This window comes from Leiobunum rupestre, chromosome 2, assembly GCF_980474605.1.
Source record: "Leiobunum rupestre chromosome 2, qqLeiRupe1.1.hap1, whole genome shotgun sequence".
In the NCBI taxonomy this organism is placed as follows: Eukaryota; Metazoa; Arthropoda; class Arachnida; order Opiliones; family Sclerosomatidae; genus Leiobunum; species Leiobunum rupestre.
In genome coordinates, this window is record NC_143385.1 from 86,111,620 (window position 1) to 86,139,300 (window position 27,681).

At 37.7% G+C, this 27,681-nt stretch overlaps 1 protein-coding gene and 1 non-coding gene across 2 annotated transcripts; both read right to left on the minus strand.

The window, feature by feature from the left end:
* Window positions 1-3,545: 3,545 nt before the first annotated feature.
* LOC149960214 (small Cajal body-specific RNA 14) lies at window positions 3,546-3,678 on the minus strand. The gene has a single exon (XR_016479360.1).
* Window positions 3,679-5,773: 2,095 nt separating this feature from the next.
* On the minus strand, window positions 5,774-26,992 carry LOC149960215 (uncharacterized). The gene is made up of 8 exons (XM_090166591.1): window positions 23,739-26,992; window positions 23,558-23,649; window positions 18,910-18,990; window positions 18,169-18,268; window positions 14,211-14,278; window positions 10,720-10,999; window positions 9,982-10,203; window positions 5,774-7,811 (listed from the first exon to the last, which is right to left on the minus strand). Exons 2-8 carry the CDS (start codon window positions 23,593-23,595, stop codon window positions 5,925-5,927), a joined length of 2,676 nt encoding a protein of 891 aa, XP_090022717.1. The 5' UTR covers window positions 23,596-23,649; window positions 23,739-26,992; the 3' UTR covers window positions 5,774-5,924.
* Window positions 26,993-27,681: the final 689 nt, after the last annotated feature.

Sequence of the window (27,681 nt, forward strand, 5' to 3'; positions counted from 1 at the left end):
CGTTGACCTTGGTTAGTAAGCGATAAATGTCATGAAGGTGGTTACATTGTGAGAAATTGAAACTATTTAGATGTCAAGGCCCCGAGAACTGGGAGAAAAGTCGTGTAAGTTAATGTCATTAAAGTGTAAGAGTCTGGCCGATAGAGAGTTCGATACATATAAGGCAACACCGCCGTAGTTACTAGAACCCCGGTCTTGCCTGTAGAGGGAGTAGCCTGGAATTGAGTGTTCACTGTCCAGAATGTCGGAAGACCAAAATGTTGAGGTTATAGCAGCAAAAACAGCTTTGCGATATAGAAGGAGTTGGGAGAGCTCGTTGCGCTTATAAACAGAGGTTAGACCATTGGCATTTGTGAGAAGAGCGGTAGATAATGATGAGGATGAAGAAGCCCCGTAAGTAGATAATGAGGGAGTTGCACGATTTGAACACACTGGATTCTTCAACGGCAGAAGAGATTGTAAGCAGTGTAAGTACGTGGCAAGTGAGGGGTGAAAATGGACAGCATGAGAGTCAAGGTAGCTACGCACGAAAGGGCTGGGCAGCGTGAGAGTTGGAGTAATGCCCAATTTTATTGTTATTAGGAGAGAAGGTCACCGAATTGGAATACCCCGGCCGCTACAAAACAAGTTGGGCACGACCATAACAGCTCCCTCGCTGCCAGCTCCACTTCCAAAAACTATACTGCAAAATTGACTGTGCTAAGGGGAGGAAGGATGAATCAGAAGGTAAAATGCTGTCTTGCGCACTATGCTCTTCCTATTTCCACATGGCCTGTCTAAACATCAATGCTAGCACTAAACTACACTGGGTCTGGGCTTGTGATCAGTTTACTACGAAACTGCCACCACTGTTTGGCTACATCTCGGCCCTGGAAAAGTCTTGTGCTTCCCTCACTGCCCGGGTAACGGCCGTAGAACGTACCAGAGTTCCATCCCATCTTCTCAGTGATACTGGTACCTTCCCAGTCACCACACTTGCTGCCTTTAACAAGGCGCTCACAACTGGGTCCGGTGTTCCTAAATCCGGCGCTGAAGGGGTAGTTACCAGTGTCAACCCTACCGCTGTTTCGCCTATCACCCTGGATGCTCCAAGAATCGATGACTCATCTTCCCTCAACTCGGACGCCCATGATGCTTCTGAAATCGTCTTGGGCTGCCATGGCCTCCACTTCCAAGCAACCAGCTCCGACGCTCCCACCGTGGAAACTGGTTGTGGATAAGCGGTCTACCAAACCGAAAGCTAAGGGTGGCCCTGGACGAAGTGTCACCCCCTCAGCAACTCGGCCTCCACCGCATGCCCTCTCCAGACTGGCTGTCGGCACCTCTACTGGGGCAGCCAGGCCCAGCCTACAAGCCGCTGACCCTAGGGTTACGATATTGCTTTCGCGGCTGCACCCCTCAATTGAGAACCAGGATCTGCTGACTCACCTCTCTAAACATGGCGTTCAGCCTTTTTCAATACGAACCCTCCTCCAACGAGGTCATCGATACAAAATCGGTTTCTTTGATGTGGCGGATGCCCACCTACAGTGGGTTCTGGATGGATCTCTTTGGCCTCCTTGCGTTTACTTCGATGTGGCCAAACGCTCCGTTGTCAAATATCAGTTCTCCGGCGCCAGGGGTGTAAGCACTGACGCAGCGATCCTTGGCCTTGCTGCCGAGGACGTGCGCACTATCGAAATATCACACGTCCATGAAGCAGCTACCGAGGACATGGTCCAGAAGCACCAAGAAACCCTCGGCGTTGTCCCCGTCAAAGTTCAGAAGGCCCCTACTAACAGCCTCTCAGCCGGTTTTACGCGACCATTCAAACCCAGTGTGTAGACCTTGCCCTCGACCCATCCAGCTGGGAAGCGGGCATCGAGATTGGACTGTGCAGAGGTGAAGCTTCGTCTCACCCGTCCAGACGAAGTGCTGCTACGGCTTGACCTCTACGGGAGGCCACGACCCTACTCCACTCCAATATGCAATCGCTAGGGAACAAAATCTCAGATTTCCAGGGTTACTTGGCGGCCCTCCGACCCGCTATTGTAGCGCTCACTGAGACCAGCCTCAATTCATCGATCGATTCCTCGGAGATCTTCGGCTCGGACTTCAGCGTGTATCGTAGCGATCGTAACGGCAAAGGTTGATGTGTCCTCATCGCCGTGTCTTATCACATAAAATCCTACCTTGTCACTTACGTCACGTACCTGAGTTCAAGTAATTGGGGGTCACACTCAACTCGACTCTCTCCTGGGACACTCATATCTCCAGGGTCGTCTCACAGGCTTATCGAGCGCTCGGCCTTCTCCGCTAGAAATTTTACGGCTGTTCCTTCACCACGAAGGCTTCTGCTGTCAAAACGTATGTCTTGCCCATCCTGGAATACTGCTCGGCAGTCTGGTCGCCGCACACGTAGGCGGGTAAGCATAAGTTGGTGCAACGTAAAGCTGTTCGCTTTGCCACTTCAATCGGCTTTCTCGTGGGATATTAGCATCACGCGTGTGCTGCACAACGTGGAATGGCTGACACTTGTACAACGCCGACGCGACAAGCGACTCGTCACAATTAATTCATTCATAAGGCGAACTGTGCACTCTCGCCAATATCTTGCGCTATCTCGTCTTGGGTGCAGCCCCCTCGCGGCTCAAAGTGCGGCTCTACTTACGTCCTCCCCTTCACGAGGACACAGCTGCGACGGACCTCGTTTATCCCCTCCTCGGTCCACGATTGGAATTCCCCCCGGGACTTCCTTAAATGTCTCCCAAATCGGACTAAATTCACACGCGAACTGTATCACTATCTAGCGCTATGTTAGCGCCTACTGTATTCCCACGGCCGTGATTGGCATTGCCTTTTGCCAGTTAATAAAAACTTTAGAACTTTAGAGACGGTCCGTAAGTTTGAGTTGTCGGCATAGGAGATGGGTCGGTTGAGCAGCGGAAAAATGACACAAAGTTGGAGGGATGAAGAGAAGGTCGAGAGGAACCCAAAGTACGGTTTTTGGGGCGCACAGACTTGTGGAGGAACTCAAGGGAGGGCCCATGAGGGCGTCGAAAATCGTGGGGACGCGCTTTGGCAACTTTGAAGTGGCGTATAACCCAGCCAGTGTCACCTGCAGCGACTTCGTCAATTTAAAATACGTCATTCGGTCGGCGTTCGTTGTGAAGCTAAAGTTACGACTGAGTGACGTATTTCAAATCGATTAGGTCTTTCCTGGAAGTCCCTTTAAGCAGATTTATAGTTCTTAATTTAACACTCCCAAAATTTTGAAATACCCATAATAACTAACCTACTAAGCCTATGCCCTAGCACATTGTCAAGAATAGATAATTTGACCATCAATTATGAAAGCCTGATTTTGAAGGTTAAAAATGGTAAGTGGCCAGTTTTTTAATTCAACTACCTAGGTTCTATGACGTCAGATACAGATTCGGAGTGAATCTAGAGCAAACAAATGGAAAACGCTATTCCAGAAACGGGCCCCCTCCCCAGGTAGTAAGGCTATGTAGGCCCCCACGAATATGTATGCGTAAGGAACACTTTATTATGGAGCTTATTTGTTTGTGGGGAATAATCGCACAGTGTCTCAGTTCTTCAGAAGACTCTGTCGGCAAATTCTCCAAATTAATATAGGTGTTGAGCCATTAATGAAACTAAACTTTTTAAGTTCCACTTTAATTTAGGCTCTAGCACCATCGAAAAACAATTTTTTCAACTTCTTATATATTTGTCACAAAACTCCTTAAAATTCCACAAAATATATCTGAAAAGAATGTTTTTCAAGCTTTCCAAAATGAAATTATATGAAAACTTAAATAACTAAATAAATTCAAAGCGATGACATATGGAAGTGTTTTTGGGTTCAATCAAATTAAATACAGTAAAAATACGTTTAATCCCTCAAAATGGTGTAAAAATACATTACTTTTGGAGATAAATATTATTCCCATATTTTTACAGCCTTGGGAATATTTTAGTTTTTGTTATTGCCTTTTGATACTTATTTAAAAAAATTAATATGCCTTAAGACTAATTAATACAGGCATATTTCAGTGTCATTAAATTTATCTGGCAAGCATGCAAATGAATAGAGCCATCTCTCTAATTGGGAAAAACAGGCATACGAGAGACTGCACTCTGTGTGAAGGTATTACGATATGAGGCCATGTTTAAAAATGGCATGCTTATATGCTGAACTTATTTCCGGGATCCAAAAAATTTTTAAGTCACTATATAACTCCCTCTATTTGCTTAGAATCTGATAAACTTCAACTCCAAAAAGCTCAAAATAAGAATACAGAACTTACCACTAAACCATGAATATATCTAGCTATGAATATACAATAGCAATAGCCTCTCTAACCTCCCGCTAAAATTTGGGTTGGGCTTATCTAGTCACGTGATCAATCACATCTGCTCCGACCGAGTGAGGAGCATGCCGTCATTTCCCTCAGTCTCCTGATTGGCTGAAAACGCTTCACTGGTCTCGAAAGTTGCCACCCAAATCAAATCGACATGATAGAAGGGCTATATCGTAGGGTTGGATATTCATAGCTAGATATATTCATGACTAAACTTAATAAACTTCCAGGCCCAGCCAAGCTTAAAATTTCTTAATATTCAGTAAATACACTCTATTCCGCGGTATTTCTCTGGGCCTGCCATCTTTAGTTTTACCCTTCAACCCCCATTCTCCATACCCTCTGCCCAAAAACCCAAGCCTGGACGCCCCAACGAGGGTGTTGGTATTGGCGAATGTGTGGGGCATACAAGAGAGGGGGAAAAGGCGCTAAATAGTGTATTGGGACCTGAAAAAAAATTAACAATACTATTTGCTTCAAACACAAATTTTTTCATAATAACCTTATTCTAAATTTCTGATTACTTCACCTTAAATGATGGCCCAAAAACAAGTGGTAATTCCCTCAAACTTACAAAACCCCAGGGCATCACTGCTACCCGTTTCAGTTTCTTTTCCCATAGTACCATAAATGATTGGAACTCTCTCACTCAATCTATAATTCCCCAGCATAATTATTCTAAATTACTTGTTGCACATTTTGGTACTTCCTAATTCCCAGGTTTCATAATTTTGTTTATATTCTAATAATTGTATTTGTAGAGTTCTTTGCCCAGTGCTTTACTTTACTTTTTTTTAATGTTGTGCATTTTTTGTTGCAATTTTCATGTTTGAATTTTTAGTTATTTTCCTTACAGTTTGATCTCATTTATGAACAGCTTGGCAGACAAATAACTATTAATAAAATAAAGAAATTACAGCTAATAAGGATATTATCATAAGAGCCCCCAAGGTTGGACAAACAGAGCAAATGTCCCTCAGCGCTTGATGAGCTAATAATAATAATAATAATAATCAGCTAGGTTAATACCCAAGGCACCACCTTAGACCCAAGTCATCCAGCAACTTAAAATTGCTTTAAACAGGTGGCTCTGTTACTATGTGTAGGAGGGTAGTAGCAAGCCCTTCATGCCAAGTGAGCCAACAGCTCCCTACTCTATTACTATGAATGCACTATTAAAAGAAAAAGTTCCATCCCCCTTACTCTATATATGAAGATTGAGCCCTTACAATGGGTATAATTATTAAATTGATTTAAAAAACAGATGCAAAATAGTAAGTGTGTTTCATATTGGTACAAATAAGAAACATTACCTAAGAGGATCACTACATTCTTCACACACACACTGAAAAGGTATGCATTTTTTTAACAGGTGATAATAAGTGTTGGTACATTTCATAATCTAATAAGTAAGTATTGATAGTAAATGAACGAGAATTATTGAACAAAATTTATATTGGCTATATTTTATACAAAGTTAGGAAGTTATATCAGCATTGAATATGAAAAGAAAAACAAAAATCAAAAACTTTTTACAGTATGAAAGCCTCTTACTGGAAAATAAAGCAATTCTACGGTTTACAAATTTTCATTAGACAGTGTACTAATGCTGGGTTTAGTAACTGGTATGCCTGGTGGATGAAACTTGGCAGCAGGATGCAGAATCTTTGGTGAAATATCTGGTTTATCTTTAGGTTTAGTAATGGAAGGATGCGATTTAGAACTAGCAGGATGTGATTTAGAACTATCTTCAATGTCAGTAGGAACCAGTTTGGAATTCTGTGCAGCTTGTTTATTATAAGAACCTTGCCTTCCTTGAAAATCAAAATAAGGCCTACGAAAACCTCTGAAGGGTCTATTGAACTGCGGTCTACCTCTATAGTTGTACCTGGGATTAGGTCTGGTGTTATACTGTTGATTGACCCTTCTTACCATAGCACAAGATTTTGAGTGTTCCATTTCTTTGGAGAAAGTTGTAACACCATCTTTGAGTATTCGATTTGATTTACCACATTCATCACAATATTGGTACTCTTCTTTGAAGTCTTGAATAAAACCTTCATAATCTTTATTAAGCTTATCAATTAATGGTTCTTCCTTTGGTGAATTCAACTTCCTATTCCTGTTTTTAAAAGGGCGTTTAGTTTGAGATTTGGTAGGGATTATATCACGTTTATCATTATTAGTATCATCTAAGTTAGCTGTTGGTAAATCTGATTTTGGGCTGCAGTTATTAATGGGTGCAGTAGAAGGTGCAGCAGATGCGATCTCTTCACTATATGCGCTATATCTAGAACTATATCTGTTGCGCCTACTTTGCGAAGCTCTAGTCAAATCATAAGTTTTTGTATCATCTAAGTTAGCTGTCGGTAAATCTGATTTTGGGCTGCTGTTATTAAAAGATACAGCGGTTGCAATTTCTTCACTATCTGCGCTATATCTAGAACTATATCTGTTGCGTCTACTTGGCGAAGCTCTAGTAAAATCATCAGTTTTACTATCAATCTTAGTATTGTGGTCCTTGTTGCCTTTAAATTTGTTACTTTTAGGTTTGATGTTAATTGGTCGTTTTTGAAACTTTCCATCATCTTTTCCACTTTGTGACTCAGTTAACAAAGAGTCCTCTACTTTTTCATCATTACCATTTGCTAATATCTCTTTATCAGCTTCAGACTGAGTTCCACCGCTATAGCTTCCATGTGAGTCTCTTCTATTTCTAGATGACTTCATGCTGATATTGCATTGTCTATCATTAGAGTTCTCAGGTTCACTTCGATAATTTCCGGGGATAGACATATTTTCTTTCCTAACAACTCCGTTATTTCTAAAGTTTTGCCTGCGATCATTATAATAGTTGTCCCTATAGTTATATCCATTATAGTATCTTCTGTTATCCTGTCTATAATTTCCATACCAACCACTTTTTTCTTCCTGATGATAATTTCCTCTGTAATTGTGGTTGTGAACCCTATTTTGGTACCTTCCGTTGTGATTTCTGTTATCTCTTGCAACATTTTTCAAAGTCTTCTCTTGAGTTGATACAGACTCAGTGTTACTTTTATTCTTTTCAGTTTTATCATCAGAATCTATTTCAGTTTTGCTATCCGAGTTTATTTCAGTTTTGCTATCCGAGTTTATTTCAGTTTTGCTATCCGAGTTTATTTCAGTTTTGCTATCCGAGTTTATTTCAGTTTTGCTATCCGAGTTTATTTCAGTTTTGCTATCCGAGTTTATTTCCGTTTGGTTATCAGAAACAATGTCAGTTACGCTAATATCCTCTTGATGTTTATCTGTAATTTGAGACATTTTGGCATTATTACTAGCTGCAGTTTTCTTAGCCAAAGCTTTCTTTTTCAAATATTGACTGTCCTTGCGTAGTGTTTCTGGCTTTGATTGACTGCTCTGAATAATTTTAATTTGGTCATCCTGAAGCAATGAAACTTTTTGTAGTGATATGGATGGTACCTAAAAATATTGATTGAAGATAATTAATTTCTTGCATAGACCATAAATACAACCCAAAATTACACAAAACTTTTCCTATACAAATTATACTTAAATGATTTTATAGTGGTAACTAGTGTTTAGAAAATAATTGGAACATATGTCTAACCAGGCCCGGACTGGCCATAGCGGATGGTCGGCGATCGCCGAGGGCCCCCGAATCAAGGGGCCCCCAAATTGCTTATAACAAATTTTAATAATAAATAAGATTTTTATTCCATAACCCCCCCCCCCCCCCCCACCGCCCGGTAAGGGGGCCCCTCTTCAGTCTCTAGCCGAGGGCCCCCAAAAGAGCCAGTCTGGGCCTGTGTCTAACATATGTAGCCCAAACTGGAACATTTTGGTTAAACGTGGAGATGTTATTTCCCAAATCCCTTACCATCAACACTTATGTTATTAAAAAAGATTTCTAAACGATAGGCACTTTAAAATGAGCACTTCACATCAAAGTCAGGGTTCAATTTAGTCACTTCATGTAAATAACTGAAAATACTGCATGGTAAATGACAAACAGGGAATTAGAAAATTAATAGTAAAAAATTTCTGAAATTGGTGTTCAAAGGTGGATTTTTTAAAACGCTGTGCTATAAGGATTACCAAATTTCAATGACATATGGAAAGGTAGGGTGGACAAATATCAGGGATGCACTGATATGGGTACAGCCGATATATCGACCAAAATTAAAAAGTTATATATCATAACAGAAGTGTATATGATAAAATCATTTTAAAAGACGGCTCAGTGCACAGCTGTCATACCATTTTATTATTATTTTTCATTAAAAAAATTTGTAAGAGCATATCGGAATGTCTCTTTTAATTTTACTTGATACAAATTCTTTATCAAAAAACGAATATCGTAGTTTTTTATTTGATTACACTGGTAACCCCCTGTCTAAAAAATGGTATGATCTAGCTTCTGAAGTCTGGCACCAATGGCGCGGCCAATAAAATAAAATATTAGTTCATCAAGAATTTTCTTTCAAAAGTTTCCTTTATCGGCTTTGTTTAAGTTAATATTGGCTGATACCATAAGTAACATAATAACATTAAGTATGACACTTCCTATTGCTTTAATACTAAATTTCTAACCGAACCTTTTTTCGGTACCGATACTCTCTTCAAGCTGTGACTTAGACTTGTGACTTACCGTTTTGGATGACTAAGTTTGGATAAAAATTTAACATAATATCGGAGAGCACGTTCTCGAGTCGCGAGGAGCTTTGGCTTTGTTTTGAAGCCCGCGTCCCAATCATGCGTGATAAAAAAACGAGCTCTTGGCGCCGAGAAAAACGTTTTCAATTTTTATTATTTTAGCCTAATATTCCGCCATTGGCCGAATTATAAGAGGACTCTTCTCGGGCAGCCTTCTACAACGCTATCTCTAAAGTTTGATTCCTGTACCAAGGTAATTTTAGAGCGCGTGCCGGAGGAGGGGGGGAAGACAATCTACCTAACTTTTCAGGGGCAACACGTGATCTTATACTTCACTCACAAAACTGTGCTGCGCTCTATCGCCGATAAGTATCAAAGCAAAAAAATCCAGTGTTCCCACCATAGCGCAGATATCACCAATTATTAATGAAATTAGAATTGGTATGTTGATATTTTTAAAGTTCTGTAACTATACTTAGACTTACCAAAATTTAATTTGTCAAATATATTTATAGGTTACAGACTTTACCGTTAAGAAACAACTATAGCAACTTAAACCTAAAAAATATTTTTTTAAATACTCACCACTCAATAAATTGTCAAATTGATGAGAGTTAATCGTAAGATCTAAGGGCAAATCCATTATCACAGATAAAATTAATAAATATGTAAAATAATTTAAAATAAAATAATTTCCCATAACCTAAAGACCGCTAGAATTCAACTTCGGCAAGCAGGCGCCGGAAACACGTGGTGATTTATTTGCCCCTGAATTCGAAGCCAACGCGCCCTTTTGAGGCAGAATCAGACTTTTCAGAATTTGATCTTGAAATAAATTGGTTCAAAATACTAATCTGTAGCTAAGAAATGTGGACCTTGTGGGTTGGTTAAAAAGTTTAATTTTGGCTCCTCTTGGCACCGGATAGCTGTCCCAATTGACCTATCCTAGCTAAGCTCTAAAAAAAATTTTACTTACTGATGATATCTCAATTAAGTATTTGTTTTTTTCTTCTTCCAAATCTATAATGCCTCCTTTGGCTTTTTGGTTCTCATAAAGTGATGCAAGCTTTTCTTGAATTTCTTTCATATCATCAGATATTTCAAAAGATTCATCTATTGAAGACGCAGCAGGTGCAGGATATAGTTCATCACTTTCACCAAAAAATTGTATAGCTACTCGGCAAACAGGACATTCCGCCTAGAAATTTTAAAAATAGAACATTTCTGAGGGGTGTGATACAAATATATACAACACCATATTTTTTAAACAAATGGTAACAGGTAATTAATATAAGCGCAGGGAGCTGTTGGCTCACTTAACTCGAAGGGCTGCCCCCTGAATTAACAGCATTAAAAATCACTCACTTATATGGGTCTGTAGTGAGACCTAACAGATTATAATATTAGTTTATTTAAGAAAATCATTTCATGAACAGGCCTAGTTATTTTTAGCAACACAATGAGGCCTATTTAATTACATTTTTTCAACTGTGATAAAATAGAAACTTAGGTCAAACTGTGACCTTACTCCTACTCCAAATTAAAAATAAAATCTGCTCTTAATTTTTGTATTACGAATTAAACTAATCATGCATGCTCTTACAACAACATAAAAACCGAAGGCTAGTAATTAGTGACATACAAACTAAAAAAATTTAAAAAGTTTCAACATAGTCGTTTTATCCAAATCCAAAAATAAATAATTGTAAAGTACCTGAAAGGTTTTAGGAATAATCCCACTTCCCTTTGGTTGTTCTTCTTCAAATTGTTCTTTAGAGTACTTTATATACTTGGTTAAACAATGAGAATGGAAGTAATGATAACATTCAGTTTTTGTAAAGACATCATCTTGATGAAATTCATAAAGGCATATTGCGCATTCACAGCTGGGCATATTACAGAATGTAAGATATTCCTTAGCAACATCGATTAACTCAAACAACATGGGATTGCCCTTCAGATCATCGGCTTTCAAATTAATATCTTTAAGAATCCTAACAAAAATTAAAATTAAAATATTAATGAAAGTATTTAATTTTGTTAATAATTGAAGGGAGTGTAAACTTCTGTATTTTAGGGGGATAATGAATTTTACATGTCTGCTACCAGGTTCATCAGAAGCTAGGGGTAGTTGTGCTAGTTACATTAAAAAAGTAATGTCGCATGTTAGCAGTCAATTTTTCAAATCAGTTTCTACTCTCTAAAAGAAATTTGGTGCGATTAGTTATTTCTCCCTAATATCTGCAGTAAATAGTAGAGCAGTGGGAATCTGAAATTTTTGGCGAGATATTGTTTTTTAAGTACATATTCCCATTATTGGTCATACATTCTTCTTAATAAACCTTGCCTCTCTCAATATTATTATAGTGATAGTTAAGCTGAAACATGGTAAATCTGAATCAGATACGAAAGGGTCGAACCTGTTACAATACTATGGTTTTAACTTGTTAAAATATCCAAGAAGAAGCAAGAGTTCCCTTAAAAACGGCGAGTTTAAAAATTATAATTTGAATTTATTCAGTTTTGTTTCATTATTAAAAATGTATAGCTCATAATGTGCTTTGTGTTATCATTTCCATTGAGATTTTTCAATAGATTTTCCATTACATGGAACCTATTCAATATACCGAGACATTTAGTTTAGTGCAAAGAATGTTAAGAGGTTTTTGATAATGACATGAGCAGAATCTAAATGCACAGGCAAATAATTTGTGAAGTGCTTTGTTTTATGGTGTTCGATTCTGGTTTTTGGAAGTATTGTCTTGTGTCCTTGAAAATTGGGCTCATTTACTCAAGAGTCCTCTAGTCCTGAAAAATGTTTTAGTCCTATTCGAGTTCTAAATTTATCCCTAAGCCATTTAAATATGAAAATTACTAAATAAGAAATTTCACCAAAATTCAAATTTATATTAAAATTATTTTAAACTTTTATTTGCCAACTTCAAAAATAATCGATTGAGCACCAGAACTAAACATTCATCCCTAAACTCAAGCCTCACCTTGACTCTATAGTTAAGAAGCTAAGAGGTTACTTTGGAGAACCAGAAGGGCAGTTAGCAGGTCATGGGGGCTTGGCCCTAAAGTGGTTTACTGGCTGTACACCATGATCATCAGACCATTGCTCTCCTATGCTGCAGTGGTCTGGTGGCCTAGAGTCCGAATTAAGACTGTGCAGAGTGATCTGCGCACCCTACAAAGGCTGGCTTGTGTCAGCATCACAGGAGCTATGAGAACAGCCCCAAGTGCTTCTCTAGAAATTCTCCTGAATATGCTTCCTCTCCACCTTTTTATTGAGGAAGCTGCCTTTTTAGGTGCCTATAGGCTTAACCAAAAGGGCTGGTGGAAGGCTAATAATTGGGAGCATATATATAGCCACCCCAAGCTCAATCGGGATATTTCCAATCAGATGCCGATTCTGACAATGGGTTCTGATATGATGGTTACTAAACTTTACTTTAGTAAAACTTTTGAGGTCAACTTCCCTAGCCGTGCGGAGTGGAGTAACTTGACCCTCAGTACCAGAGGAGAGATCGTCTGGTTCACTGATGGGTCTAAGGCCCACTATGGCACTGCTGCGGGGATGTATTTCCTTACTAATAACTTTGGCTTTTATGAAAGCCTAGGGATACACACTAGTGTATTCCAGGTGGAAATTTTTGCCATTTGATCCTGTGTTGCTTACTGTTTAAATCAGGGGTATCATGGGAAGGTTATCCAGATTTATTCAGATAGTCAGGCCGCTCTTAGAGTTCTCAGCCAGTATAGTATTCTTTCTAAACTGGTTTTTAGCTGCTTAGATCTCTTCTGTGCTGTTGGGTTGCACAATAAAGTTCAACTTTGTTGGGTACCTGGGCATAAGGGGCATCGTGGGAACGAAATGGCCGACGCCTTGGCCAAGGAAGGTGCGAGGGCTGGGTTCATTGGGCCAGAACCTGCTCGTCCATTTCTCCCGGGCACTTGTACGCTACTTGATCTCCAAGTTTTTGTCAGATCGTCAACTCGGACAATGGTCTGAGATTGAGGGTCAAAGGCAGGCCAAAGAGTTTATTCTTGGCCCTTCTAGGGAGAGAGCCAGAGATTTACTCTCGCTCTCTAGGGCTAGTATTAGGATTGTTATTGGCCTACTTACAGGCCACTGCCTTCTAAACAGACATTTAACTCTTATTGAGGTAAGTGATGACCCGATTTGCAGAGCTTGTCTAGCTGAGGAGGAAACTGCCTCACATGTACTCTGTAGCTGCGATTACTATGCAGCCCAGAGGTTTGAGCATTTGGGTACGCATCGGTAGGAGACGTATGACGTCTCTAACATCACGGCCAGGCAGATTTTAAGCTTTGTGTCAGCAATAGGACTTATTTAAGTCACCCAGTTTGGGGATGCACAATGGACCTTAGGTTGAAGTGTTTGGCTTGCCACCCCACTGAATAATAATAACAATAATGTTGATCCAAATCTGTAGGGCTTCGAGCATCTTGGTATGCATCAGTTGGGAACCTCTGATTTCCATAACATGCCGGCCAAGAGGATTCTCCGTTTTGTGTCTGATATCGGACTTTTTAAGTCATAAGGTTTGGGGTTGCACAATAGACCACTGGTCCAAGTGCGCGAATGGGCATGTCTTTAGCCCTTATCCCCTTTCATTAATAATAATAATAATAATCTCAAGCTCAGTCAACTAATTTCTAAGCGTTGGCAAAGGACTCAGGCAATAGAGATTCCAGAGTCTGAGTCCTCTGACTCAATTATTCTTACACCTCTATTTTGTTCCAATGAACAACCCAATTTCAAAGTGCCCTGGATAAGCAAATAATTTATGTATTTGCGCTAGTTTAGATTTTAAATCTGGGCTTTGTCACAATTTACAGAACCTTGAGTTGTACCACAATTTTATGATATTGTTCCATATTATTTCTCACACAACTAATATGCATACTCTGAGATATTTGTGACAGACTCCATAGTGGAGTTTGTCAACATTTTACATCGACAACTTTCACGTAACCTATCACAATGACTTACTAGACGGCGAGTTACTACCCGAGATGACATCACTCATTGAACATCTTTCAGTATAATATTTATCAACGAGACATTCATATGAAACAATATTATTGATTTGTTGCTTTACCTATTCACCAAATTCGAAGCTTTGAAATTATGCAATAAGTTTTCCCATCAATAAAAAATTTCTAGAAACAAAGTACCTGTTTAATCCCTCATCAGAAAGACCACGTGAATTTTTGATAAGCACCTTTGGCAGGCATTCGGGATACTGTAAAAGATTCATGTTTTTTATTTTAGAATATATATTAGTCTGGGAAAACAATTACTAGGAATTTCAGGTCAAATCAACACAGCCCATAACATATAGCTCATAATAATGGCCATGACGTAGTTTTGAACATTTTTATCATCATTGATGCCCCATGTACTTTTTTTTGAGCTTCATAAACTCTCCTGAAGGTAATGATTGCAAAGAACTTTGTTGACTTTTAACGAAGGTAAGAGTAAAAGCTGTAAAAAAGCTTAGCTTCTTTTTAGCATACTATAAGAAATTACAGTTACAACCGTGTTTGAAAAATCTGGATGAAAATTGAGTACCTAGGGAAAGCAGTTACTTCTGGAGCTCCCGTGGGAAAATAGTATCATTGAATCACCCGGGTGGAAAAACATTCCACGTTGCAGAAATGTTTTTACATCTTTGAACCCCCTCCCTCTATGGACATTAAAATTGACCTCAATTACTCCTCTTCACCAAGGTAGAAATGTGACTACAGTGCTTTGGGGTTTTGGGCATTGTTGATTTCACATGGACTGTAACATCACGTAAATTGTGAGAAATGGAATAAACAATCTGCATTTTACCAAAATATTCAAATAAATAATATAAACATATAATAAATAATAATCATATATTAATCATAATGTATTTTAATTATAAAACATAGGGGTATAGGGCAATTCTATGACAAATAGTGCTTCCAACTGATTTTCAGATAACAGTTTTGTGATAAATCAGAACGAATAATTATCCATCACAGTGGAAAACAAGCAGGGTAATCCCCATTCATAAAAAAGGAGAACTCTCAAATATGGGAAATTATCGCCAGATATCAATCCCCTCATGTCTATCTAAACCAATAGAATACCTATCGTGCCTTTAAGTAACACAGTATTTAAAAGATTACAACGTCTTAAATCCGCTTCAATCTGGATTCCGGGCAGGTTATTCGACCATCACCAGTGTCTTATACCTCCTAGAAACCATTATTTCTCGCCTAAATGACGGTCAATATGTAGGAGTTCTCTTCGCCGATCTAAGTAAAGCCTTAGACTAAGTCGACCATGACATACTATTATCAACACTAAGAAATAAAAACTTCTCAAGCACTAGTGTATCCTGGTTCAATACTTACCTACGCGACAGGAAACAATTCGTAACAATTGGCGAAGCTAAATCACCATCCATGGATATAAAAACCGGGGTTCCACAGGGAGGAATACTTAGCCCAACTCTCTATAATATATATACTAGTGATATACATAGGCAGCTAACCTCGAGTATCTCCAATGAATATGCTGATGATGATGCCCTGATCCTGTCTAATACCAATCTCGATGAACTATTAAATAATATGAGCCAAGAAGCCAAAAAATTAAAAGAGATCCTCGCTTCAAAAAATCTAACTATGAATGAAAGCAAGACAGAATTTATGCTTTTTCACCCAAGACGGAAACAAATCTCATCCGAGAATACAATGACATTACAAAATTCATCAATAAAGAGAGTAAATAAATTCAAATATCTTGGATTCATTATTGACGAAGATCTCTCTTGGAAAAACCACATTGAAATGTTGGTCACAAAATCAAGCCAAAGACTAGGAATACTTAAAACCCTTTCACAGTGCCTTAGAAACTAAAACTTTTAATCTGCTCTATAATTCATTAATACTACCACTATTCACCTACGGTGATATCTTTTACAATTCAGCCAATTTAATATACCTTAATAAGTTAAAAGTGGCCCATAATAACGGTTGTCGATTCGTAGCAAAAACAGATAGATATGCATCGGTGACAGATACTCAGCGAGAACTAAATTGGATGACCTTGAAAAAACATTATGTATTAAACTTGTGTACCATGATGTTTAAAATCTCCAATGAAATCTGTCCAGATTATCTTCAAGAACATTTTAAGAAACCTAATGAAATTCATCTACAAAACACTCGAGCTTCATCCTCAAATTTCTACGTACGTAGAAAATCTTAAATCATCCCTTCGTCAAGTGAGCACCAAATCTAGAGGAATTGAACTTTGGAACAAAATCCCAAACACAATAAAAAACTTACAATCTTTAAATGACTTTAAAAGATAATTGCGTCTATTTATATTGACAGATTTACTGTAATAAATATAATCTTAACTAAATCTGTCTATGTAAACCCTGCTGGGTCTCCTTGTAAATCAGGCTAGACCTGAATGGTGTCACCCAATAAAGCATTTTATTATTATTATTATATCGTCATAAGCTTATAATTATGTCCCTCTAAGCCTGAATCAAAGGCATTTTAGTTGGATATCAAACGCCCTATATTAAGGGAAACGTCACGACTATCATACGCTGCCTGGTAGCCTCCCCCATTGCTACTATGATTAAGGATATATTTTCACGCGAAGACTACGCGGAAATAGAATACAGTGGATTCTGCTTAATTGGGACCCATCAGGCCCAAGCCATTTTGTCCCAAATAGGCGGCTGTCTTAATAATCCGAAGAACAACTTTCTTTAAAAGATATTGTAAATTTTTGAATAAAATTACACATGTATAAAATAAGAATTATTTTTTTTTAAGAAATCATTAAGTTTGGTTCGTTTAAAATTTAAAAAATATTGTAAATTCACAAAGTCAGAACAGGTATTCAAAGCAGAAATAAGGCTTTCTTCATTTTCAACTTGAATGAAATTCATCCCGAAGTGGATTTTCTAGTAGTCTAAGCTACAGTAGACTTTGGAACACCAGTTAAATCCGCTAAGCGACAAAGGCTAGTGATAGGTGGATGACTCCTAATTTTACTAAGCAGACTAATTTTAACCAAAAGAGTCTAGTAACTCCGTAGCATATTGATGGACTGTATTAACTCATGACTAGTTTGAAAATGAGAGTGAACATCGACTGAATGAAAAAAATTTGTTTTATCGATTCGAAAAGATAAAGTACACGTGTACTTTTATTATCTAAACCATTTTGTGGTTTTTCGTAATTTTTTTTGTCCAGATAAAGCGGAATTTTGTCCTAAATATCCGAAGTAAATAAACATTATACTATAGGTTTGGATTTGGTCCCTGACGATTTGTCCTTAATACGCGGCTGACCCGATTAAACGATGTCCCATTTAAACGGAATCCACTGTAATCACAAATCTTTATGCGCATGCCTTAGAAGCATTAGATGAAATGGCGACCGAATTTAGATGTGGGAGATATTTAACCAAAGTAAACTTAGATTCAAAAGAAAAGCGTTAAAGACATATTCACATAAGCGATAAAAGAGGGGTAATGTTTTCAAAGTTAGGGGACAAAATATTTGAATTTACTAACAATCACTGAATCTTCTAACGTTCGGTCAAAAAATTTATATTTATAACCGTACACATCTGAAGATGGCACTCACATCGTAACAACAAAATTTTTAAATGCTTATACAACGTCAATGCAGTCTACATGAGAGCATTATAGTGATTCTGACTTAGAAGGACCTTATTAAAAACTTGTGATATCCTATTATACGAATTAATGTTCAGATATTATGAGATCAGTTGATATATCAAAATGCAAACCAGATAGTTATCTTTTCTAAATATCCCCGACTGATTAAATTCCTTTCAAATCTTTTTTACTATTTAGGTAGATAAGCTTCCACAAGATATTATACATAATAAAAATATAAGTCAATTAGCTGAATCTGGTCAGATGAATTACTGGGCATAATTAAGGACAATTTGAAATCAGAGGGTAATATGAAAGATAAACTTGATTCGACTAAATGATTATCATCTTCAATAACATATGCCATTGGAAGCACTAAACTACTTTTTGCAGCTCAGAGCTCTTTGTTACAGTTGAAATTTTAAAAATATCCTTTTATATGAAATTACCTCTTCAGTGACAGTGATGCACAATGTAAGACAAACAAAACATTCTTCTTTTTTATCAGCAGTTGCTGGTTCCAAATTTATCATTAGTGTTATAGGAAACCTATAAATAAAATGTAATGCACAATTAATATTGCAAAACACATGGCCTAAAACTCTTATAGCGCAAGCTTTCAAGTCTTGGGATTTACATCCCAATGCAATGTAATTGCAAGTATTTCCTTAAAAGCCGATACTTTGGAATTTACAGTGTACTTTACAGCTTTGAACACGCCCTAATCTAGTTGATGCAGAAAAAAATTCCCACCCTCCTCCCAACAGCTGCACTGCTTATTTCCCAAACATATTTTAAGCTACATGTATATTCCCATTTATCAGTCTAAAAATGAATAATTATTTCAAGAAATATAACTTTGACAAGATTTGGTACTGTTTAGTTTTTCAATTTCACTATTGTTATACATAATATGTAGAGTTAAACTTTCAACCACATACTGCCTGTGCTAACTAGATTCCCATACATTAAAAAGATTTTCTAAATAAATCTAGGACATTCTGATACTTGCTAACAAATGTAGTAATAGTTTTAATTTAAATGTGATAGTGCTTGCAATGGCAAGCATTACGGTATAAGTATGGTAATCCTCAAAGAGCTCTTGGAGCACTGAATAAACACAATATGCTACATACTACAGAAGTTACAAGCACATTACATAGATACTTTTTGCAAACTTAGTAACTTACCCATTTTCATTGCAAACATCAAGTTCATGTATGAATATTGCTTTCAAAGTTTCAATTTCTGCTTCTATCACAGATCCTCCACTAAGAACATGGAATACGGACATTTTCATTACAGATTCTGTTTGTAGACAGTGGCTAACCAACCTTACTGACTTCAACTTAAAACCACCAGAGTCCAGCCCTCAGTTTTATTAATAACCTTTCTATAAATTCCAAGCTATACCAGTCAAACCCCTCTCAAAAATTATAGTATACTTCTGTAATACTTACAGATAGTACCATAAGTTTATTTCAAACATGAATCTTCAACTCTATCATTACCTTTAGTCCCCTCTCAGAAAGTGAAATTCAGAAACTATTTTCATATTACATATATTCTAATCATTGCTTGGAGGTAGCATGAGAGCTAGTCTAAGAAATCAGTTTTGAGCAAACAAAAATTTGGTTGAAATAAACTTATCGCATAGCTTAGTTTTTCTCTCAGATCTATTGGAATTTACTTTATGATGCAAGTATTCTTTTCATTCTATTTTTAAAGCAAGTGGTGGCTTGACGTAAAGTAGCTCTTTTTTCATTAGATGTCGCTAGCGTCGAAATCAAAAAGGCAGTACTTGTAGGTACCCCTCGCGTTGATTGGATGGTTTGTAAATTGGTCAATAACATAAATTACAGCGATTATAAACAATATTTTTACACGGGATGTATAATTTAGGTTAACGTCCACTAAATAGAGTATAAGCTGTCTAACTATAATACTCTACAATGGCTCTCTGACGACATTATCATTTGGTTATTTTTAATTTTAGCTTCCTTTGCCATAAACAGTCGCGTTTTTTGAAGAATCGGAGATTCGTGGCCATCCCTAATAACAGGGGCCTTTTCATAATACAGGTGGCAATGATAGAGTGACCACTTGCTTTAAAATAAGAAATCAATATAATTAGGTTTCGTAGGATTTTCATAACACCTTAACAGCAAGCCAATCACTGAGTTTTACATATATAATAAGCTCTGCCTTCTTCCTTGCAAGAGATGACCTAGGGTATTCCAGTTGAATGTTCATGCGTGTACCTATTTGTTTCTCTCTACAGTGACAAATCTGTAAAAAGTTTGACTCTTTCATACACTAAGCACTTGCATAGAAATTTACAGAAAGGCCTTAAATGATCTACACAATGATTTGTTCATTAAAAGATTAAGTATTTAACACTCAAAAAGTCACATATAGTACTCTTACTGGACATAGTTTTAATTGGCTTTATGTAGTACAGTTCTGGTGACACTAGAATGGTACCCGCATGGTAATTTCCCCCTTGAAATGATTTGGAAAGTGGTATTGCATGTTGAAAATACAACCACGAAAGTATTTATTTATACTTAGGGATAATAACTTTGTTAAAATGTTCCGCAGGCATCATGGTCTAATTTTAACTCAGCATGAAGAGAAAAAATAGAGTTGAAAGAGTAAGCAAGTTTCTGCTTCCATTGTAAAGTGATTTTTAATAGATGCCACCACCAAAAAAAAAAATCTAATTCCCTAGTAGTAAACTGTTAAGGTTACTTAATTAATTGTTCTTGCCCATATGCGTTTTTATCTAACCCTGATAATCAGTTGGCCACCTGGGGTCCAAGTTTATTTAATTTTTTATCTTTGCCCTCTCAAAAGTTCCAGAGGGGTTAGTCCACAGTTCACAGTGGTGAAACAAAGTTTTGTTTTGATGCTCTAATCCTAGAAGATGTAGTGATAAAAGCTTTTACTTTTTGAGATGAGCATTACCTATGGTATTCCTGGTAAGGAATTTAAGTTATTTTTAAAATTCTATTTTCTATTAAAAGTGTTTATAGTAAGAAACGTTAAATTATTCTATTGTTGTGTTTGCCTTTAGTTTAGATTATAAATAGTAATTAGTAGTTAGTAGGGATTCATTCACCTTCTGTTATAAGGGAGTCAATGTGATACTGGGCTTAATTTGATTTTTTTAGGGGGACGGAGGTTACTCTTCGTGCATGTGGGGGATTGGTAATAAAAGCTAACAAAAATTGTTTCAACATAGTCATAAACTTAAAACTTGAAATTTGCTCAAGTATAAATAAATATAAGTTAAAATGAATTTCTGGCTATTATATTAAATTTTTCACTCTTAAGACCTTGGCCCTTTGACAACCGACTTAACTCTTAAATAATAAAATACTTTGACTTGACTTGACTTATTTGGTCCGAGTTTCGCTTCTTTTTGTTTGCTCGAAGACCTATCGGTACGAGCTATTAGTATTATTATTATTATTGAGTGGTGTGGCAAGCCAAAACACTTCGACCTAAGGTCCATTGTGCATCCCCAAACTGGGCGACTTAAATAAGTCCTATTGCTGACACAAAGCTTAAAATCTGCCTGGCCGTGATGTTAGAGACGTCATACGTCTCCAACCGATTCATACCCAAATGCTCAAACCTCTGGGCTGCATAGTAATTGCAGCTACAGAGTACATGTGAGGCAGTTTCCTCCTCAGCTAGACAAGCTCTGCAAATTGGGTCATCACTGACCCCAATGAGAGTTAAATGTCTGTTCAGATGGCAGTGGCCTGTAAGTAGGCCAATAACAATCCTAATACTAGAACTAGAGAGCGAGAGTAATTCTCTGGCTCTCTCCCTAGAAGGGCCAAGAGTAAACTCTTTGGCCTGCCTTTGACCCTCAATCTCAGACCATTGTCTGAGTGGACGATCTGACATAAACTTAGAGATCAAGACGTGCACAAGTCCCCGGGAGATGGGGAGAGCAGGTTCTGGTCCAATGAACCTACCCCTGGTCCGAGTTTCGCGTCTTTTTGTTTGCTCGAAGACCTATCGGTACAAGCTATTAGTAAGTTTTTAAATTTCTTCAAATTTGTTTAGGGTTAGCTTTATTATCCCTTCCATAATTGACTAATCTACTTATTCGCTAATTTTATCATATTCTATAAATATAATCTTGATACAATCCTGTGATACAATAATTTCTTTTTAATTTTTTAGTAATAGCACAGCTCTGTGCAGTTCAATAATTTAGAGATAGGATAGCAATTGGCAACAGATAAAAAAATTCTATGTAGAAGTGCCACCTGTAGCTTAATCAGGTTGTAATATGTTTCTTGTTGTAAATCTGGTTGGTGTTGTTGATTTTAGAAAGTGCAAATTAGGTTCAGCAGGTACTTACTTACGACAGAAAAAGCGAGCTTACTCAATAATGGGGAAGATAAGAGTGATTTTTCGTGTCGAAAACTCCCTTAGAGCTCAAGCCTTATAGCTTTTGAGTTTACAAATTTTTCACCTCTATTTATATCCCCCTGTCAATAATTTAACAAAGTCTGACTGACACAATGAATAGGTGATTCCAAAGAAGAGCGGTGGTCACATGATTTGGTAACTTTCGGTGGTAGGGTTTAAGTATTTGAACGGGGGTTTCTTTTTTCATTTTCAACACTAAGCTTTCTCACTCCCCCACAAAAAAAGCACGTGAAAAAAACTTTAATTCAGATGTATCGCAAGTAAAATTAAAAGTAAAAGTGTATAGAGAGTTTAATAATATGTAGATATGAAACTGGTTATTTAAGATGGATAAAGTTGAAGATTATATGAATGATATGGTAAAAGTGGAATTTCAGCCAAGGCTTAGGTAAGATGATATGAATTAACCATAATTGATGAAAACCATAATAATAATAATAATAATAATAATAATCAGCTACACTAATAACCAAGGCACCACCTTAGGCCCAAGTCATCTAGCGACTTTTAATGCCAGGTTACAATGCATAGGAGGGTGGTGGCAAGCCTTTCATGCCACGCGAGCCCACAGCTCCCTACACTCATTATTGCCGTTAACTTCAACAATATTTTATGGAAGGCGGGGGGGGGGGGAACCCCTTTAATATCGTGCTTATATGGTTTTCTATTTCACTGCCTTTAAGAAGGATCAAACCAATCAACTTTTCATGTTCCAATTGCATGCTCATATCTGCTCCAATCGATTTAAGCTTTTTACTGCACTCAAGCAAGTTTTTCTGTGTGTACCAATTTTCATTGACCTCAGTCTGCTAAGAACAAAATGTTTGGTGTTTCTTTTCGAATATATGAAACATTTACCATTTTCCCCATAAGGGTGAGATTACAGACTTTGCAAATGCATAAAAAGTTAATCTCAAGTCCCAAATGGAAAGTGTTATTAGAAATGAAATTATTTAAGTTATAAAGCCACTATCTTAAGCTATGACGTGATCATTTTATGCTGTAAGCTGTAATGAGATACATATATAATTTAGGTGACATTTAGACAAAATGGCTACCAGGGATTCTTACACATGATTCTTATGCATGAAGGGAATCATACTAACCCTAGTTAATGATTTAGTAAGAAACACTCCTTGTATAATAGTTTCATTGGAAAATCTCACCATTTCCTATGCCAATTTTTTAAGTAAAAATAAAGCATGGGTGACCATGTCACATGGGGCATTAAGTACAAAAAGACTACCCAACATTAATTGCAATTTAACTTATGTTTAATTGTTTATCATAAGTTCTATATGGGGAAGAATTATGTACTATATTTATATCATACTTTTTAGCATTAACATAAAAACACAAACGCAGTCATTTCGTTCGTTAGCTTACTTATCCATAATAGATGCAGCATCTACAACCTCATCCATAATACGATTTCCAAAAGTGTCAAAAATAGATCATACACTTAACTCCTAAAATAACTGAAAAAACAAAGACCAATTAAACATCTTTATTTATTAAATATTGTTGAATTTAAATTAATTTTAATTTAATATAAATTACAACAAACCTGAAGAGTCTGATCAGCGTCTCAAGGAGTGATAGGAGTCAAGGTTATTAGAGATTTGTGTCCAAGCTGTCCAAGTCTCTGAATAGATTAATCAGCAGTAAGTGTAGCAGACGATTCCGAGTGCTGGATTGATTCCAAAGAATGTATATAGGCTGCGTTTAGTCAAAGCAAGGATTCTTTATCCTTGGTCCATGGAACTAATAGCTATTTATTAGTTCCATGCTTGGTCAAAGATTCGAAATCTCGGCGTTTATCGATAGCCCGTTTTCTCGTTAGGCTTTTACTGAGTTCGCACCGGAAGTCGGAAAAATCGGGCTCCATATCAGGGTGAGAAATAAGGAATTTCAATAGATAACCAAAAATTATACTAGGACGTTGCAAAAACCGAAAACGGAATTTTCAACAAATACTTGAGCGGAGCGAGATGCAAATCCGGTGGTTAATTAGGCTTAGATTAATTAAACTCAAGTAGAGAAAGGAAAGCGAGATAAATAATTTAGTTTTTAAAGATTACTCTTTATTTCAATTCGTTTGCATTAATGAGTGGAGAAACAGTTATAAGATGCGGGGAACGACTTGCCGGTGTGGAATCTGAGGTCGACGTCGACGTGGCCCCTTGTTTAAATGTTCTTTTACGTAAAATTTCAAAATAAATTTTTAAACGTGTTGTTTTTTTTTAAATAAAAATATAAATTTCAAAACTCATTTAAACGTTTTGTTTTTTTTCGTCAATAAAAATATAAATTTAAAAATTCATTTAAACGTTTTATGTTTTTCGGTCAATAAAAATATAAATTTCAAAACTCATTTAAACGTTTTGTGTTTTTCGGTCATTGTCAGCTGTTGAGTCTTTTTAGTTTTACACGAGCTTACTATAGGCTAGAGTAAAACTCCCGTAGCCGCTATGGTCCCCGCCGCCGCCGCCGCCGCCGTTCGCAAACACGCCGTTTTCGAACGCCACGGTAGGATTCTCACCGTCCGCAACAACGTCGTTCTCTTACGCCACGGTAGAATCCTCCTACGCTCGCGCTTTAAACCAGAGAGGGAAAGGCCGTAGAAAGCTAGCCATATGCTGCTATAGTTATACCAGCTTTTCATCCCTAAAATTCACGCGGTGTAGACAACCAACAACCTTGCAAGTCAGGCAATCGGGATTCGGCGATCTTCTGGCGTTTCCGCCTCTGGCGTTTTGGCGTTTTCGTTCGCACACGGTTTCCGCAACAGCGCTTGCCTCTCGCTTCCATTCGGGTGGGGGAGGGTAAGATATGGCGACTCTCCCACTGAGCGCTCCTATCTATTGTTGGCGACTCTTCGGAGCCCAGCCATTCTGTGGAATTTGGGAACTATGCTATCACCTTCCCTGAGCCCCTAGGTGTGAAGGGAGGGGAGGGGGCGGCATGGGTTTTCGTAAGTGCATCTCTAAACGTGGTGAAATCGCTTCTGTTGGTTTTTTAACCCTTTAGCCCAACCACTCTGGGTAATTTTTGAAATTGCCACCCCTATATTTCCCACAAACATATTTCGAGTGGTTCCCATATTACGAACAAAAATATTTCAAGCGGTTTTTCTCGACCGTTTATTTTATTTGTTCATGTTTCCGTTACCGGTTATACTACTATTCGTGTGTTCGTAAAGCTTGGCTCGTGTGAAACTATTATTTGGGACTGCCGGGCCCACTTGTTTCCCCTCTCGTGGCTCCGTCAGACAGCAATTTTCTGGCGCCGGCTCTTCTGGAGTCGTTTTTCCCCCCAACACGACCGATTAACCACTCTTTCCCTTTCGACTCGTTTTCCGAAACCCCACTTTTTTCCCCCCCAATTCATCGCAGTGAGAGAATACCAATTTTTTTTAAAGCGCGGAACAATCACCCGTTTTTCCCTCTCGAGTCGTTTTCCGAAACGCCCCTTTCGTTTCATCCAATAGCTTCTCTAGGACCGGACAGCCACTTTTTCTGCCAGTTTCCACAGTGAGAGCTACGCTCAATTACTCACCTTTAGTTTTCTTTCGTTTAGAAACATTTTTAGAGCTACAGGCATGATCCATTATTGTTTTAAAACAATATAACGCAAAAATATCTGATATCTTGAAAACCGCAAGTCAAAAACCACGGCGCAATTTTCACTAAAACATTTTAACTAGATGTCGGTAGCCCTGCCAGCCACGGCTCTATGGAGGCCGTTATTTTCGACTTCCGCCGGGAACTCAGTAAGAGCTTGATTTCCAATCTAGGGTACGTAGTTATATTATCTTTGGTTTAGTAAGCTCTCGTTTTCGCGTCAGACTCAGCCTTGGAAATAAGGTTTTTTTTAACTGGTCCTTCTGACCAGTGACCCCCTAGAATATGAATTTTTAAACTGGTCCTTATGACCAGTGACCCCCTAGCATATGAATTATTAAACTGGTCCTTATGACCAGTGACCCCCTAGCTTATTAATTATTTAACTGGTCTCAAATAAAATGTTCTAATGTCATTTATAAGCCTAAAAAAACCTATATTACTTGTTTAGAAGTTAGATTATGTTGGTAACATTAACTTTACACGTATTCAAAATAGTTAACTTTATTTTATGAGTACCACAAGAATAGTACAATATAGTACTATCTCACCTAAGACTTCTACCATAGCCTAGAAGACCCTCGTAATTTACCGTATTATCTCTCTTTCTCTAGGCCCCGTAACTCCAGAGTCCCCGGTCCGTTACCGCGTAGCCAGGGTAGCCTACCGTACTTGGGGGAAAGAGAGACTAGAGGATTGAGGGTTTGAGGCCGGAGGGGGGTTAGACAGTTCCACTCGTTTGAGGGATGCGAGCGAAGGGGCTCTACATTAAACCTCGGCGTGCGGTCGCGGCGGTAGTAAGCGGAGTCGCTGTACATAGAAATCCAGTGAATAGGGAAATCAAAATTGATATAAACCTTGAATTAAAATTTCATCTCCTATTATTTGGAATTATAAAACTGGTCACCTTCTGTTTTTTTGTTATTATTTTGAATTAATAAACTGGACACGGTGACCAGTGACCCCCCAAATTTTTAATAAATAAACTGGTCTGAGCAATTAATTAACTGGTATTCGGTATTTGACCACCTGACCACCGTTATTTCCAAGGCTGGTCAGACTCTGATCCATGGATATATGAAATAGCATAGATCCACAAGTTACTTTTTATAAAGTGCTTGTTGAAATTATGGAAACGTTTCACCTGTAAACAGAATGTCGTGTTTTTTTCTAAGCCTTAATATGTGAAAAAAAAGTTACGTGGTTAAAAGGGAACACTTAATTGTTGCAAACCGTACAGGTGAAAGGTTTCAATTATTTTAACATGCACGATATAAACAGTGACTTGCAGGTTCTGGCTCTCGGAAATATTACATCTTGGCGATTTCCTTTAAGATGTTTTACCAACGACTGAAGAAGAGCCTCGGCTCGAAACGTCTTGTATAAAATAAGTTTTATCTTCTAATACCATGCTGTTTTCTCTGAATTAAACATAATTTCTACTAATATTCACCATGGTAAATAATAAGTTTAATATATGTTTTACCATAGTTTTACTGAAACGTTTATTAAAGGGCAAAGCACAGGGTGGCGATGAAAATGGTTGGTGATGAGTCTATTTTCCGAGTCAGTATTCTTTATTTTATCTCCGCTGCGCGAAAGCCGGCTATTCTGTAATGCTAAAATCCCGTATCTCCAAAACATTCCTTCCACCTGAGCGATACCAACGCTCGTAACGACGGGCGATGAAATTACCAGTGTATGTAAAACCACAGCCAACTTCAAATTGGTTATTTTATTTTTTTAGAATTTCCTTTTTTGCGTGGTTGTTTTTCAATTTGCAGTGTGAATTATAGAGGGGAAGCTTGATAAGTAGCTGCATTTGCCACCAAAGGGAATTCCTCGATAAATTGTTCTTCCCATCAAAGATAATTTAAACTCGTACCC

Bases quoted from the DNA above. Each gene is read 5' to 3' on its own strand.
- LOC149960215 (XM_090166591.1), bottom strand. From the start codon at position 23,595: ATGGATGAGGTTGTAGATGCTGCATCTATTATGGATAA. The intron at 18,991-23,557 runs GTAAGCTAACGA...CCATGTTCTTAG, and splicing joins GCTGCATCTATTATGGATAA to TGGAGGATCTGTGATAGAAG. The intron at 11,000-14,210 runs GTACTTTGTTTC...AATTTTTGTTAG, and splicing joins TCTGATGAGGGATTAAACAG to GATTCTTAAAGATATTAATT.